General features: G+C 38.0%; 2 protein-coding genes across 2 annotated transcripts in view; both read left to right on the top strand.

The window, feature by feature from the left end:
- Positions 1-8,379: 8,379 nt before the first annotated feature.
- LOC136025510 (uncharacterized) lies at positions 8,380-9,324 on the top strand. The gene has a single exon (XM_065701539.1). The coding sequence runs from the start codon at positions 8,380-8,382 to the stop codon at positions 9,322-9,324; it is 945 nt and encodes a 314-aa protein (XP_065557611.1).
- A 3,811-nt stretch (positions 9,325-13,135) lies between these two features.
- Positions 13,136-15,828, top strand: part of LOC136025092 (uncharacterized) — a 76,769-nt gene continuing 74,076 nt past the window's right edge. Inside the window, exon 1 of the mRNA XM_065700814.1 lies at positions 13,136-13,235. Coding sequence (XP_065556886.1) covers positions 13,181-13,235 — 55 coding nt within the window. The 5' untranslated portion in view covers positions 13,136-13,180. The remainder of the gene's footprint in view (positions 13,236-15,828) is intronic.

Genomic DNA, 15,828 nt, shown 5'->3' with positions numbered 1-15,828 from the left:
TGCTGCCCAAAAGTTTCAACTTGACTTCCAAAGCCATTCGCAAGATATTGCAGATATGCTGTATCAATCACTTAGAAGCACATAATGTCATTCAAGTAAACTTTGCACTTGGCCATAAACATATTATAGGTTCTAGAGGGTATTTCAGCAGAAAAACGTTTAGATTCATTGATGAGAAACATTTTTGGCCTTTTGATTAACTTAGCCATTTGAAAATTCTGATTTGCCTTGCTATTGAGATGCAAGTGAATGTGATTTGCATAATCCATTAATGTCCAAGCCTAGATCCAGTTGAAAATACATGCAAAATTGTATTCAAGGGAAGTCATTCAGGTCCAATGTAAGAGTTTTTAGTGTAAACAAAAAATCAGCACTTTCACCATTGGTGCTATGGTGTGTTCCCATTTGGGAACAATGGGCAGATGTGGCTTTAATTTTTATTTGTCAACTCCAACTATAACAAAAGAAAAAGAAGCAAAAAGTATAAGAAAACAAGAAGAATTCTAGTTCTATGCGTGAAATGATTCAAAACCAGTTTGGAGGTAGAGTTTCACCCTGCAGTTTTGACACTGTAGATGTGTGTTCTTCCAACAGACTGTGCATCAGCCTTTTTGAGTAGGCTCAATGAAGTGGACAGTAGCCTTCTTTAAAAAAAAAAATACCTATCGCTCCAGGAACCCCTCCACCTCTGTTGACCAGACGAAAAGTCCCGTTGCGAAATTGATCCTCCACAACTTCTCTCAGATATATTAGCTGTGACATTTTTCTTCCATCATCATTTTTGCAGAGGTTGCAGTAAAATTTCCAACTTGCTATGCCAAAATGTATAGAAGATTCTGACCAATCATCCAATGCCATTTTATGCTTCTCATTATGGGTCTATAGCAAGAAAGGGCATTGTCTAGGAGGTCATCACTGCCCATACTTTGGTTATAGTTCTTGACAATGGCTTGCTGTGGGATAAATATATTTTTAGGCGCACTGCTTGAGTACCATTTGGCTTAACTTGGGCTCAATAGTATCAAAGTTGGTTGTAACACAAACAGCTTTGCTATCATTCCGTTTGACAGCTAAAACAGCTTTGATCTGAAATCAAAGAACCTATGCTCCTTCTTTTCCAGACTCTCAAGCAATTATCACAGATTGTTCCAGTTGCCTTATGGAGCTGGACAAGTTAGTCAAAACTTGTAAAATAGTTGTTAAAATAAATAAACTTCATGCTTTGATGGGTCTTCAATGGTTGATAGCAATTTTGTCACAATTCTTGTGCTGAGCAGCAAAGAGTTTCATTGCTGCTAAGCTGCTGGCTATGGATAGCTATGAGAGCAGGCTAATACCCAGGCCTTGTAGCCAAAACGAATTGGCTTAGCCTTGATAAACATTTTACAGCTATCAAGCCCATTGAACAGTATCATTTGGTCGTCTTTTCAGAGTTTAATGCAGAGGGACCCAAACTGTTTGAACTTCTAGTTTATAATCTCTAGGAGTAGTCGCACTTTGGCCATTTTGTCGCCACAGTTAAGATTTTCATTGTTTGCTAAGTACAGATACTGCTTTATCTTGCTGAAACTGTTTCTACTCATGGCTTTGGCTATGATGGGGCCACCCAAGTCATCTGACTTGGACCAATATAAGCGTTTACTTAGAAGCTTATGATATCCAGACAGCAGTATATTTGCCAAGAAAGTATTTAGGTCTTCAAAGGTGAAAGTGAAGCCTTAGTCACCTTTCTGTGATGCATATCTGGTCGTCTTTTTGACAATAAAATCACGAATATCGTCATCAAAGAAATGGCAGAAGATCTAATACTCAGACCTATTTATTAAGTAAAGAAATTTATCGAGGACACTCTTATGGTACAAACAAGGGATTGACAATGTATAAGTTTTTTTTTTCACTGTGAGGATCAATTGGCCTGACTCTTATGAGCAGTCCGAGCTTTTCTCTTGGGAGTCGGACTAATGATGGGCAGATCATCACTATCAGGCTCAGGAACAGCAAGCGTCGCATGGATTTGTCGTGCCAGCAATGTCACGTGGAAAACTTTGGGATACATAGCTTCTTAGTCTCATCGTTTCCCTCCTCTTCATCTCTCACTTCAGCCACGTCAGGAGGGATTATAATCATGTCAGCAGGGTCCTCGTTGCCAGACATCTCTTCTAATGCTAACCCCTCCCAAAGGGACTGTGGGGGAGTAAGTCGTACCCAAAGACATAGTTCTTAGGTTTTTCGACTGTGGTGAATAAAATGGCTGTCTCAGAATTTTGATCCGGTGACTTTGGGAAAAAAATGAGCGTGGGAGGGGCCTAGGTGCCCTCCAGTTTTTTGGTCACTTAAAAAGGGCAGCAGAACTTATAATTTCCGTTAGAATGAGCCCTCTCGCGACATTCTTGGATCACTGAGTCGATACGATCACCCATGGAAAAAAAACAACAAAAAAAAACAAATAAACACGCATCCGTGATCTGTCTTCTGTCAAAAAATGCGAAATTCCACATTTTTGTAGATAGGAAGTTGAAACTTCTACAATAAGGTTCTCTGATACGCTGAATCTGTGTGACTTTTAGGGAGTGTTTCCCCCCTATTTTCTAAAATGAGGCAAATTTTCTCAGGCTCGTAACTTTTGATGGGTAAGACTAATCTTCATGAAACTTATATATTTAAAATCATCATTAAAATGCGATTCTTTTGATGTAACTGTTGGTATCAAAATTCCATTCTTTTAGAGTTTCGGTTACTATTGAGCCGGGTCGCTCCTTACTACAGTTCGTTACCACGGACTGTTTGAAAGAAATCTGTTAAGTATAGGATTTTTGGAGGATATGATTTCGGGAAGATCAAATACCTACTGACTTTGATTGTATGACGGAGAAATACTAGCTTCAGTTAGCTGTTGTATAGCATCTTCTATTGCTGTCATGTTGGTGATTGGTTGAGAATTGCAGACTCTTAGCAACTGTGTAAGTTAAGATGATTTAGTAACAAAAGTGCTTTGCGTATAACTAAAATCTATTAATTATTGGTAAATAAAACTAAAGTTGTCTTCTGTAAATTAAAAATTGAAGTGGGGACTAGAAAATAGCATAAAAACAATAAATACAGGGATCTTATGCACCTAGCTTTGTCGCTGGGATTTCACTTGTAATTTACAAAAAAAGTAAAAACAGGAACACTTAACTCTTTAATTGATGAAGGTGTTTAATTTTCAAAAAAAGAAACAATTACACAGTTTTCAATAAGTGAGTCAAATTCTAGCTTAAAAAGAAGCAGGTTCAAGATATGGTGGCCGATTAAAATACAGGGATGATTTCTATCCTTCTAAGTTTTCAACGTATTTTTGTGCTTTGAGAATGTCAGTTTTCTCTACCTGCCCTGGGCTTAGGATTTTCGTGAACGTCCCCCTTATTAGAAAATTGAATATGAAATCAGTCTAAAATCCCATGAAAAAATAAATTGTTCGTAAACTTTTTCATTTGCTTAATTCTAAACATTTTTTTTCCTGATTTTCAGTTTGGTTTGATTTTCAGTTGATTTTGATCTTGCTGCTCTGAAAAGCATTTGGTTCATTAACACACAAGATTATTCTTTGCGAACTGTTCCGCAACAGCGCTATCTCTATAAGAGATAGCGCTTATTCTTGTCTTCTTTCATATATGTCTGGTCGAGCCATCTCGGTTAGTATGCTTTTGCTGATTCACAGCACGTGCTTCTTGTGAAAAAGGTTTTTAACTAAAAACTTGTTTGTGGTGTATGAAGTCTGTTTGAGAAAATTCTGGAATAAATGATTTTGTGGACTGGAGACTAGTGGTATCATGAACAGTCAAACTGGCCCCCCAGCTGGGGGTACAGTAGCTCCCACTAGTGTTGGACAGTATTCAGTGGTTCATAGTCCCATGCAGGGGCCTGTAAATAGGGCCCCAGGACCACAGATGATGCAAATGCAGTGGAATATGTCTAGTGGTATGCAAAAAGTCATGTTTCCGGCAGTCGTACCAAATGTTTATGGACAAGTATATACCCCAACTTCCAACCCATCACAGCAGTATATGTACACAGTGAATAACACAAATGATGGACTTGAATCAGGCCAAGTTATGACACAACTATATGGACAGCAAGTGTACAGTAATCGAGCACCAGTGCTGAACCAGGCAAAGTATGCTTGTACAGTGAGTAACAGATATAATGGACTTGAAGTGGAAGAATGTGAGTTAGAAGGTATTGACCATTCTCCACCTGACACAAACTTTGAATCCGATGATATGACTATGGTAAATCCAAGAGTAGTGGAAGGACTATGCTCAAGAGGAAAAGAGAATAACTTGAAAAGGAGAGTGACCTCACCTATTAGTAATGAAAGTGTTCAGATTGAAAGGGGAGCACCAAAGAGACAATTTGTTCACCAAAGACCAGACCAGAAGGCCAAAGGCCTGTCACTTGCAAAAGATAGGAGAAATATTTCAAATTTCCGGATCCCATTATTGGAAATACCTGAAAAGGAAATGATACATGGAAGTGTTGTAATCAAAGCAGTTGATATGAATGCCAAGTTCTTAAATGAATACGAGCTTTGTATGTTTTTCAAGGAAAAAATTAGTGACAGATTTGAGTTTGAAACAAATCGTGAAGGGAACACTATTTACTTGCATTTAAAAGATGAGAGCGGGATGAAATCAGCATTGGAAATCAAAACTGTGAATAACATAGAAGTAACAGTTTTAAGGAAAGAACATGTATCAAGAGGTGTGATGAAAGGAATTCCTTTATATTTATCAATTGTACAAATTGAGGAAAGTATCCAATCTGCTGTGCCTGTAAAAGAAGTGATTAGAATGCAGAGGTATAACCGGGATCTAAAAAAAACTTGAAGATAGCCTGTCAGTAATGGTGGTTTTTGAATCAATTATAACCCCAGCAAGTGTGTGGTGCTGCGGTAGAAACAGAGATGTCTTGCCCTACCATAGGAAGGTGATGCAGTGCTACAAATGCCAGAAATATGGGCATCTTCAGAAAGACTGTAAATCAAAAGAGATCTGCCTCAGATGTGCCAAGAATCATCAAAGCCGTGATTGCCCTCTGAAACAGGAGAGTGTAGATGAGCGTACCAGCAGATACAGGTGCGCCAATTGTAAACAAAACCATTCATCCACTTCATCAGTATGCCCAGTAAGAAGGGAGAACCAACAAGTGCTAGAAGTGGCAGAAAAGTATGGCATGGGATTTAAAAGAGCAAGGAAAACATTTAGAAGTTATGCTCATGTAGTCCAGAATAACCTGAATCCTGAGAAAAGAATAATCAGTAACACTGCAGCAGAATTGCAACAAATGACGGCAAAGAAGTTAGTGATTGGGATGCTTATAACCCCAGGAATACTGAGTATTGAAAACTTGCCATTGAATGAAAAGGTAGATAAACTGTGTGAATTGGTTGAGCAAATGAAGTTTGGAAAACTTGACCGCAATGATGTCAAATTGGTTTGTGAAACAAGTAGCACCTTGGAAAACAGAACATGTCCTTAATGCAGCTCAAAATATTATCCTGGAATGCATGTTCAATCATGAGAGAAAAAAGGGAATTATTGCTTCAATATTGTGACAGAAAAGACATTGATATTTTTTGTATTCAAGAAACTTGGCTAAAACCAAATATCATGAGCCCCTGCAAAGGTTTCAACATCTTGAGAAATGATAGAATTACAGAAAGAAAAGGTGGAGTTATGATTGGAATAAGAAGTCATATTCATTATGAAGAATTGGACTTAGCAAGCCAGCAATCAATTGATAATGAAGTGGAAGTAGTTGGAACTAAACTGTTTTTAAAAAATGAAAAGAAAATGAATGTTATATGTGTATATAACCCATCTGGAAATAATGGACTGTTGGGAGAAAGGATAGATGAAATTATTAAAATGATACCAGTTGCAGAGGACCTGATAATATTGGGTGATATGAATGCACATAGTAAATCTTGGTGCAAGTGTAGAAATGTAAATAGTTCTGGAACAAGTTTAGAAAACTGTTTAATAAATAGCCCAATATGCTTAGCAACACCTGTTGGGATGCCAACTAGAGTTAATCCCCAGACAGGAGAGACAACAACAATTGATTTGCTATTATGCAATCCTAGACTCTATATCAAATTAAACATAGAATGTGATGCTGAAAGTGAACTGGCCAGTGATCACAACCCCATATTGTGCACTATTAATGAAGAAGTCCTTCCAAAAGGTAATAAGAGAAAGGGATTCAAAACTAAAAATTTTAACTGGTTTATACTCAGAGAAGCACTGGACGAGTTTGATGTGAAATCACTAACAGAGGAAGAAGTAGAATTATCTAGGAAAGTTGAAATATTTCAAGAGAAATTGATAGAAATAGCCAAAACTGTTGTACCATATAGAGAAATCAGCCGTCACCAAGGGTGTATCTGGTGGAATGAAGATTGTTCGAAAGCCAAAAGAGAATTCATTACAAAAAAGAGAATATATAATCTGGTGAGAAATCTTCATAGCCTTATTGAAAAGAACAGAGCTTATGCTATATTTCGAAAAACAGTACTTGAAGCCAAGAAATTATCATGGAATAACTTTATAAACAAACTTGACTTTCGAAAACCAACATCCAAAGTATATGAGTTTATGAAAAAGATGAATAACAGAGCAACTTCAGGCCGGAGCAACCCACCTATTGCATGTGATAATAAGCTTCTTGTGACTGATGATGAAAAAGCTGATGCAGCTGCCAAATTCATGAGCTCTACCGTTGGCCGGGGAGATCCGGATATACAGAAGAAGACCAATATGGACACAAAAGTAAGTGACCTTGGAACACAAGGACAAGACGAACCATACAATAGACCATTCATTGAACAGGAATTAATGAATGTAATTAATAAGCTTCCTGATACATCTCCTGGACCAGACGAAATTTTGCCACAGTTCGTGAAGTCGCTCCCCAAATTGTGGATCAATGTACTGCTAGAATTAATCAATGGCATATGGAGGGAGGGAAACTTTCCTGATGTTTGGAAGTATGGTGAAGCAGTAATGCTACCAAAGCCTGGCAAAGACTTGTCGAAGATTGAAAACTATAGGTACATTACTCTTCTCCCTGTTTTGGGGATAGTTATGGAAAGGATGGTGAAGAAGAGACTAGAAGCTGTGACACAACAGAAGAAAATTTTGAAAGACATTCAGTGTGGTTTTAGAAAAAATAGAAGTGCAGAAGACAGTCTTATGTGCCTCAAACAGGAGGCATTATATGCTTTGCAAAATGGGTGGATTTTAGCAGCGATTTTAATTGACATTGAAGGTGCTTTTGATCATATGCTTCATAGAAAAATGGTTGGAGGCCTAGTAACAGCTGGCATAAAAGGCCAAATGTTAGCATTTTTAAATGATTATTTAATAGGAAGAAAAGTTAAAGTGCGAGTTGGTGGAACAATTTCAAATATAACAGTGTTTCCTGAAAGAGGAATCCCTCAAGGATCAGCATTGGGGCCTGACATGTACAACATAGGATCATGTGATATTCCTATCGACATGAAGGATGATGGAGGAGCTATTTTTGCAGATGACAATACTGCGTGGGTCGTGGCGCGTGACACCATATAAAGACCCTAATAACCCGGGTCATTGCAAAATTAGAAAAATGGTCCAAAGAAGCTGACTTAAAGTTTTCTGCAACAAAGACGAAGGCAATTGTTATCACTAGGAAAAGAATTGGAACCCTTCCAGATCTGTACTTAAGTGGCCACCCAGTTGAATATGTTAGTGAAGCAAAAATACTAGGTGTAGTGGTTGACAATAAACTTACCTGGAAACCCCATGTGATGTATCTTAAATCAACATGTTTGAAAAGACTCAATGTTATGAAGAGTTTGGCCTATATGGCTAGAGGATTACCAGCAGAACTTTTGATCCAGTATTATATCAAATATGTATTGCCTAAAATGGAGTATTGCTCAACAATTTATGGCACAGCTTGTCACTCAACTATTGCAAGATTAGATGTAATCCAAAACTCAGCCTTAAGAATTGCATTTGGAGCAAGAAAAACAACACCTGTTAGTTTCCTTCTATCAGAAAGTGGTCTAGCAGACCTGGAAACACGAAGAAAGATCAGATTTTTAAAATATGTACAGAGGATTTGGTCTTTAGAAAATAACCACCCAGTTAAGTCAAAAATCATCAAACCTGGTCGCCAAGCAACTGCCAACACATCTAAAGCAAGAAATCAATCCAATTGTCTTGAAGCAGCATTAGAAATTTGTAAAAGTTATGGAATTGATATAGTACTTTCAAAATGTTAAGAGTTGGTGAAATAGGTGTCCCTCCACCATGGGAGGAAAACAGGATCAGTTCAAGATTAGAATTCAATATGGACCAAGATACTCCAGCGGACTTGGCATTCTGCATGATGATGGAAAAAGAGTACAAGGGATACCTTCCATTATTCACTGACGGATCAAAAGTAAATGAAATGAAGCATGTAGGAGCAGCGTTTTGGTGCCCTTTCAAAAATGTGTCCAAAAAATTTAAATTACCTCCAGAGAGCAGTGTATTCCTGGCAGAAGTTTACGCCATTAAGAAGGTGCTGGAGTTCATTGAGGAATCTGTTGAAGAGGACAAGGTTATTATTTGCTCTGATTCAAAAAGTGCTATTCAAGCAGTTGTAAATGCTAATACTATGGCAAAACCAAATAGAGATGTCCTTATATGTTACATTAAACTACAAGACATATTAAAAAAGAAGAAAGTAGTTATTCAGTGGATTCCCGCCCACATTGGGATCTCTGGAAATGAAATAGCAGATTTGAAGGCCAAATCCGCAGTTGAGTCAGGAACACTTGTAACCGACATGGACACTCCTTACGAAGTTATGATATTTGATAAAGTGATTCAAGAGATTGATCGTCAGGGTTTTAAAGCGATTAGAGATTTGACTGGGAATCTTTTTGTGACTATGAAAAAACAGAGAAATATAGAAACGAAGGTGTATAAAGGACTCACTAGATATGAAGCAAAGAAATTGTTTCGACTCCGATCACACCATGCTGGAGTTGGTTGTTACAAAGCAAAATTTTTGGGACAGAGTGAGGAATGTCCTAAGTGTGGTGCTTCAGAAACTATAGAACACTTGATGATAATTTGCCGTGAAAGCGAACAAGAAAGACGTGAAATAACCGAATTTTTCAAACAGAAGAAAGTGCAGTCGAGCCTATATATGTTATTAGGAGGATTTGATAGTGAAGAAGAAAATTGTATGATAGTTAGTCTTGTCATACAGTTTCTGACAAGAATTGCAAGATTAAAGGACATTTGAATTAAAGTTTCAGGAAATACGATTTCCTCCTACTATTTATTAAGAAGTGAGAATCGACTTGCCATAGAACGTCCTCTAGGCTGAACAGCAAGAGGGGAGTTAACGTCAACGTCAACGTCACCATCTCGGTTGATCTGCTCTTTTGTAACCCCTTCGGAAACTTATGAAATACATGTATCAATAGCCTTTTTAAGTAGAGCTAAGCTTCTCTATGTCTGATTCCTAGGCATCTTGCTTGATGAAAATTTGTCATTTAAACATCGTAAACTCTTGCTTGATTTGATATCTCTTTATTTTCTACTACTTTTCGCTAATTGGATGGCCACCTTCCTGTTACCCTATGTAATAATATATCTTTTATTTTTGACCAATCGTCTTATCTTCCCCGCACTTCCAACAGCTTACAGGTTCCTCGTAATCATTGCGGTCTGACTTCTACCCTCTGGTAGCTTGCAATATGATCGAGACCACGCTGCCTGAGTCTGAACGAAGCTGCGATTCGTTTGGTATCTCCAAAAGATTGTCAAAGAATTCCTAGTTCATAATCTCTTTTGGGTTTAACCTGGGGTTGATGTCTCTGGGTTTGGTTTGGATGTTTGTTTGAGCATGAGGTATTTCAGTTTTATTGATTGCTTGGTTTGAAATCATGCGCTATTCCCCTCCTTAGCTTGTGATTTCGGGGATTTGAGATCGGATTTTTTTTTGTATATCCTTTTGTTACTTTTTTATGGCACTTGGTATTAACCAAGTGACATATAGCAATCGCAAATTCTGTCGGTCTGTCGGTCCCGGTTTTGCTACTTTAGGCACTTCCAGGTAAGCTAGGACGATGAAATTTGGCAGGCATATCAGGGACCGGACCAGATTAAATTAGAAATAATCGTTTTCCCAATTTGACCATCTCGAGGGGAGTGGGGGGCCCTTTAATTCGGAAAAAATAGAAAAATTGAAGTATTTTTAACTTACGAACGGTTACGGACGGTAAAATCTTGAAAACACTTAGAGTGAAAGGATCGGGATGAAACTTGGTGGGAAAAATAAGCATAAGTCCTAGATACATGATTGACATAACCGGAACGGATCCGCTCTCTTTGGGGTAGTTGGGGGGGGGGGGGGGTTAATTCTGAAAAATTAGAAAAAATGAGGTATTTTTAACTTACGAATGGGTGATCGGATCTCAATGAAGTTTGATATTTAGAAGGATATCGTGTCTCAGAGCTCTTATTTTAAATCCCGAACAGATCTGGTGACATTGGGGGGGGGGGGGGGTTGGGAGGGAGAAACCTAAAACTTTGAAAACACTTAGAGTGAAGGGATCGCGATGAAACTTGGTGGGAAAAATAAGCTCAAGTCCTAGATACATGATTGACGTAGCCGGAACGGATCAGCTCTCTTTGGGGTAGTTGGGGGGGGGGGTTAATTCTGAAAAATTAGAAAAAATGAGGTATTTTTAACTTACGAACGGGTGATCGGATCTCAATGAAATTTGATATTTAGAAGGGTATCGTGTCTCAGAGCTCTTATTTTAAATCTCGACCGGATCTGGTGACATTGGGGGGGGGAGTTGGGAGGGGGGAACCTAAAACTTGGGAAACACTTAGAATGGAGGGATCGGGATGAAACTTGGTGGGAAAAATAAGCACAAGTCCTAGATACATGATTGACATAACCGGAACGGATCCGCTCTCTTTGGGGTAGTTGGGGGGGGGGGGGGTAATTCTGAAAAATTTGATAAATGGGGTATTTTTAACTTACGAACGGGTGATTGGATCTCAATGAAATTTGATATTTAGAAGGATATCGTGTCTCAAAGCTCTTATTTTAAGTCCCGACCGGATCTGGTGACATTGGGGGAGTTTGGGGTGGGGGAACCTAAAATCATGGAAAACGCTTAGATTGGAGGGATCGGGATGAAACTTGGTGGGAAAAATAAGCAGAAGTCTTAGATACGTGATTTACAGAATTGGAACATCCGCTCTTTTTTTTGGGGGGGGGGGGGAGAGTTAATTCTGAAAAATTAGAAACAATGACGTATTTTTAACTTACGAAGGAGTGATCGGATCTTCATGAAACTTCATATCTAGAAGAACCTCGTTACTCAGATCTCTTATTTAAATCTCAACCGGATCTAGCGTATAATGGGGGGGGGGGCAGTTGGGGGGAACCGGAAATCTTAGAAAATACTTAAAGCGGTGAGATCAGGATGAAACTGGATGGGAAGAATAAAAACCTGTCGAAGACACATGACTGACATAACCGGACCGGATCTGCTCTCTTTGGTGGAGTTGGGCGGGGGGTAATTTTGAAAATTGAGGTATTTGTAACTTACGAAAGGATGACCAGATCTTAATGAAATTTGATATTTAGAAGGATCTTGCGCTTTAAAGCTCTAATTTTAAATTCCGACCAGATCCTGTGACATTGGGGGGAGCTGGAGGGGGAAACCGGAATTCTTGGAAGACGTGAAAATTGGGATTTTTTTTATCTTACGAATAGGTGATCGGATCTTAATGACTTTTGATGTTTAGAAGGAATTTATGTCTCAGAGCTCTTATTTCAAATCCTGACCAGATCTTTTGACATTGGGGGGAGTTGGAGGGGGAAGTCTTAGAAAACACTTGGAGTGTAGGAATCGGGATGAAGCTTGGTGGATAGAATAAGCAAATGTCCTTGATACGTGATTGACAGAACCGTACTGGATTCGCTCTCTTTGGGGGAGTTGGGGGGAGGGGTTCACGATGAAAATTGGTAGGCGTGTCAGGGAGCTGCACAAAATTGACTTGATAAAGTCATTTTCTCAGATTCGACCATCTGGGGGGCTAAAGGGAAAGGAAAAATTAGAAAAAAATTAGGTATCTATAACATTCGAGTGGGTGATCGGATCTTAATGAATTTTGATATTTAGAAGGACATCGTGACTCAGAGCTCTTACTTTAAATCCTGACCGGCATTAAGCCTCTTATTTTCCTTTTAAATCAATCTATTGATTCATAGAATTTTGCTAGAGCTCATACCATAGGATCTCTTGGCTCTTAGCTCTTCTTGCCTCGTCACAAGTGCCATATGAGCTCTTAGCTCTTATTCTCCCCTATTCCTTCCTGACCATTGAAACCTTATGGTGGAGACTATATTGAAGTTGTTTTTGTTGTAAATTTACCGTTAAAAAAAGATGGAAAAATCTGCGCGACGTGGCTGTTTTTTTTTCACCTCTCCCTGGAACAGTGCTCTGCCCCTCTCAGGGTTTAGACTTGTGTTTACTCTTGGTCGCATATTTTACCGAATGTACACATTCGGTTGCCAAAACTGTGGAAGTGTAGCATCTATATATATATATATATATATATATATATATATATATATATATATATATATATATATATATATATATATATATATATATATATATATATATATATATATATATATATATATATATATATATATATATATATATATATATATATATATATATATATATATATATATATATATATATATATATATAGATATATATATATATATATATATATATATATATATATATATATATATATATATATGTTGCATTAGCGTTTCGTTACTATAAATATAAAAAAAAAACGATTTGCCAGTGGTAATCATTTTTCGTGACCAAGTTTGACATACAATGTAGTATGAAACATTCAGGCATATATTTTACCATTTCTGGCTGAATATGCCAGAAATGGGATATCCAACATGAATATTGATGTAAATGCTTAGAACAAATCAGCATTCGTTTTTGTACTGATTTCAGTTCATTTATAAACATTCGGTTTATCTCGTTGTAGGTAATGATCTGAGCAAGGTGAATGTATCTCCCATTGAGTCTTCTATTATGAAGAAAAAACGGTTTTTCTCTCAACGGAAAAATTCTGTAGAGTCTATAAGTGGTAAGTAAACCCATTTCACTTACTCCATTTTATCTTATGTAATTCATTGGCTGACTGTACAGCAGTAACGGAACTATGAGAAAGGTTTGTGGGGTTCTGTCGTTCTGACTATTCAAATTTATAGATGACGTCTCTCGCAAGCTGTAGGGGAAACCTGGAGTGCTCGATACTTTTTTCAATATCACTAATAGTAATATTGATTGTGTCTTAGCCGAGTGGTTTGCATACTACGCTTGAAATCCTTTGTCCTTGAGGACAGAGGTTCGAGTCCTGGTGTTGTTGGTTGTTTGGTTTTGGAACGAGGGTCAGAGGGGTGCCTTTGTAAATAGTCAGAGTCGAACTAGCTCTAAATGGGTGTATGAGAGAATTTGGGGAAGGTAAACAGGAAGGGTGTGTGAAAGCACAGGATAGTTGGCCCCCAATCCTCCAATGCCCTTCCTGGCTGAAGGGTCGTGATACGGAGATCGCACATCAGGTAGGGACTGCAAAATTAGATGCTGTAGTTCTTTTTTTTTTACTGATTGTAAATGATTTTAGCTGCTTCGTTTAACACTACTGGATAATATAGGAATCTACAAAAAAACAACATCTAGTCTAAAACTCAGATTTATAAGTAACGTTGAACTTGACCAAACAAGTAGTTTAGCAGAAGCCCTCAAAATATCCCAAGTACAAAACTGTCTTTTTTTTTCTTTTTTTTTTTAATCAGACATATTCAAATGAAGTTACAAAAATATAAGAAAGTTCGCACGTTAGAATGAATACAACACATTATATTGGTCTTGGCATTCACCCCCCCCCCATGGAAATACTCCCGGAAAATATCCCCCCCCTCGGCTGCCTGGTCTCCAATTACTTTCGACTTATAGAAAAGGACTAGAACTCTCAGTTTCTGATCGAAGGAACATCCTCCAAAGTTTCTACGACCATGAGGCGGAGGTGGGGATGAGGAAGGGACAGTCCCCAACTATATGGAATAAATTTTGCTCGTTTTGGGGTTTAATGTTACTGTTTAATTTCATAATAACAACCTAGACCAAAAATATTCCCAGAAATCAAGAGTGATTATATATTAATTTCACATTTGTGATGCGCTTTTCAGGTGTTTTTGTACCCCCTTTCCCCCCCAGAAAAAGAACAAAGTGGAGGATTTACATCAATTCCTATCTGTACCATCCTCTTGTCTCTTCCTTATTCTGTATTTATCTGAAGAATCAATGAGGATTGACGTGCTTTTATATTAAATGAGGTATATTTGAGGTATCTCCCTCTCTCTCTAACTAGCCGAAATATTTTTAAGGTCTAAACAAATTGCACTTTCTTAGGTAAATTTCTTGTTGTCTTAGGTAAATTCCCATTTCAAATATTGTTTTACAATTGCTTTGTCAATGTTGCGTTACAATTCCAAACATTTGCATATAAAAGCTTTAAACCTCTACAGTGAGGTTCTCTGATTGTTTTGTAATTAGGAAGGTAGGGAGATGGCTCAAAGGGTACGTTTTAATGCCAAAGCATCCCAACTCTCATTGAGCCTTCAGACAAATATAGAATTAAGTCTAAGGAAGAGACGATTGGAAGGTGGAGACAGAAATTGGTATGTAACCCCCAGGGCCCCATCCAGAACTTTTGCTCGGGGGGTTATTTTTTTCGGGATGGGACCTAAAAAATGTTAAAAACGTATCAAAATTGAGAAATCGATATTTAATCCCTATTGATTTCTGGGACTATTTCTAGTCTACGTTGTTATTATGAAAGTAAGGAATAGCATTAAACCCTAAAATGAGCAGAATTTATTCCGTATAGGAGGTGACTACCCCTTCCTCATCCCCGCTCTCAACTCATGGTTGCAGAAACTTCGGAGGGTGCTCATTACGTCAGAAATTGAAAGTTCTAGTGCTTTTTTTTATCGAAAGTGATTGGAGACCAGTCAGCCGTGGGGACTGGGCATTTTCCAAGGAGGGTAAACCCCGACTCCCAAATTATATACGCATGTGTCAATTGGAAAAATGCTTGTCCAGCCTACTGTTCATTTTGACCTGTTTGTTCTGGGTTATGCGCCTTTTTTTCCGACTGGCAGCTTTACGTACTAGTACAAAAATTTACTATAGCGTATTTCTAAAAGGTAGTAAGTCTTTAATGTAGGGGACTTGTACCTCACTCTCGCCAACTTTGACGACTCAATGCAAATGTCAAGTATCCAAGCTCTGTCTTCATTCCCTCACTCTGATTGTCCATGGTTTCATGACGTGTTGATGGGTGTTACCTTTCAGCCTCACCGTCAACCCTTTCTTCTTCACTAATAACACAGTTTTTTCTTCTGAAAATGTACTATGGTTGCAGCGGGGGCTAAACCTTGTAGAGAGCAAACCGCAATCTCTAGTAAGCAAAAGCTTAGTAAAGTGTTTATAAAAAACTATATAGTGATAAAAAATGTCATTTATAGTTGGCTCAACAGTGGTAACTATTATTTCGGTTAAATTTAGCTATAAAATGTTACTGTGAAAAACAATTATAGGGTTTTTGAAAAAGTGCGTGAAATTCCCTGAAAGGGCCTGGAATGGAAACAAAAAGGGCACCATTGGAATTGCCATGA

This window comes from Artemia franciscana, chromosome 3 (assembly GCF_032884065.1).
Source record: "Artemia franciscana chromosome 3, ASM3288406v1, whole genome shotgun sequence".
NCBI lineage: Eukaryota > Metazoa > Arthropoda > Branchiopoda > Anostraca > Artemiidae > Artemia > Artemia franciscana.
This window is presented reverse-complemented; position numbering and strand designations above follow the sequence as displayed.

Excerpts from the sequence above, each read along its gene's own strand:
- LOC136025510 (XM_065701539.1), top strand. The coding sequence starts at position 8,380 with ATGGACCAAGATACTCCAGCGGACTTGGCATTCTGCATGATGATGGAA.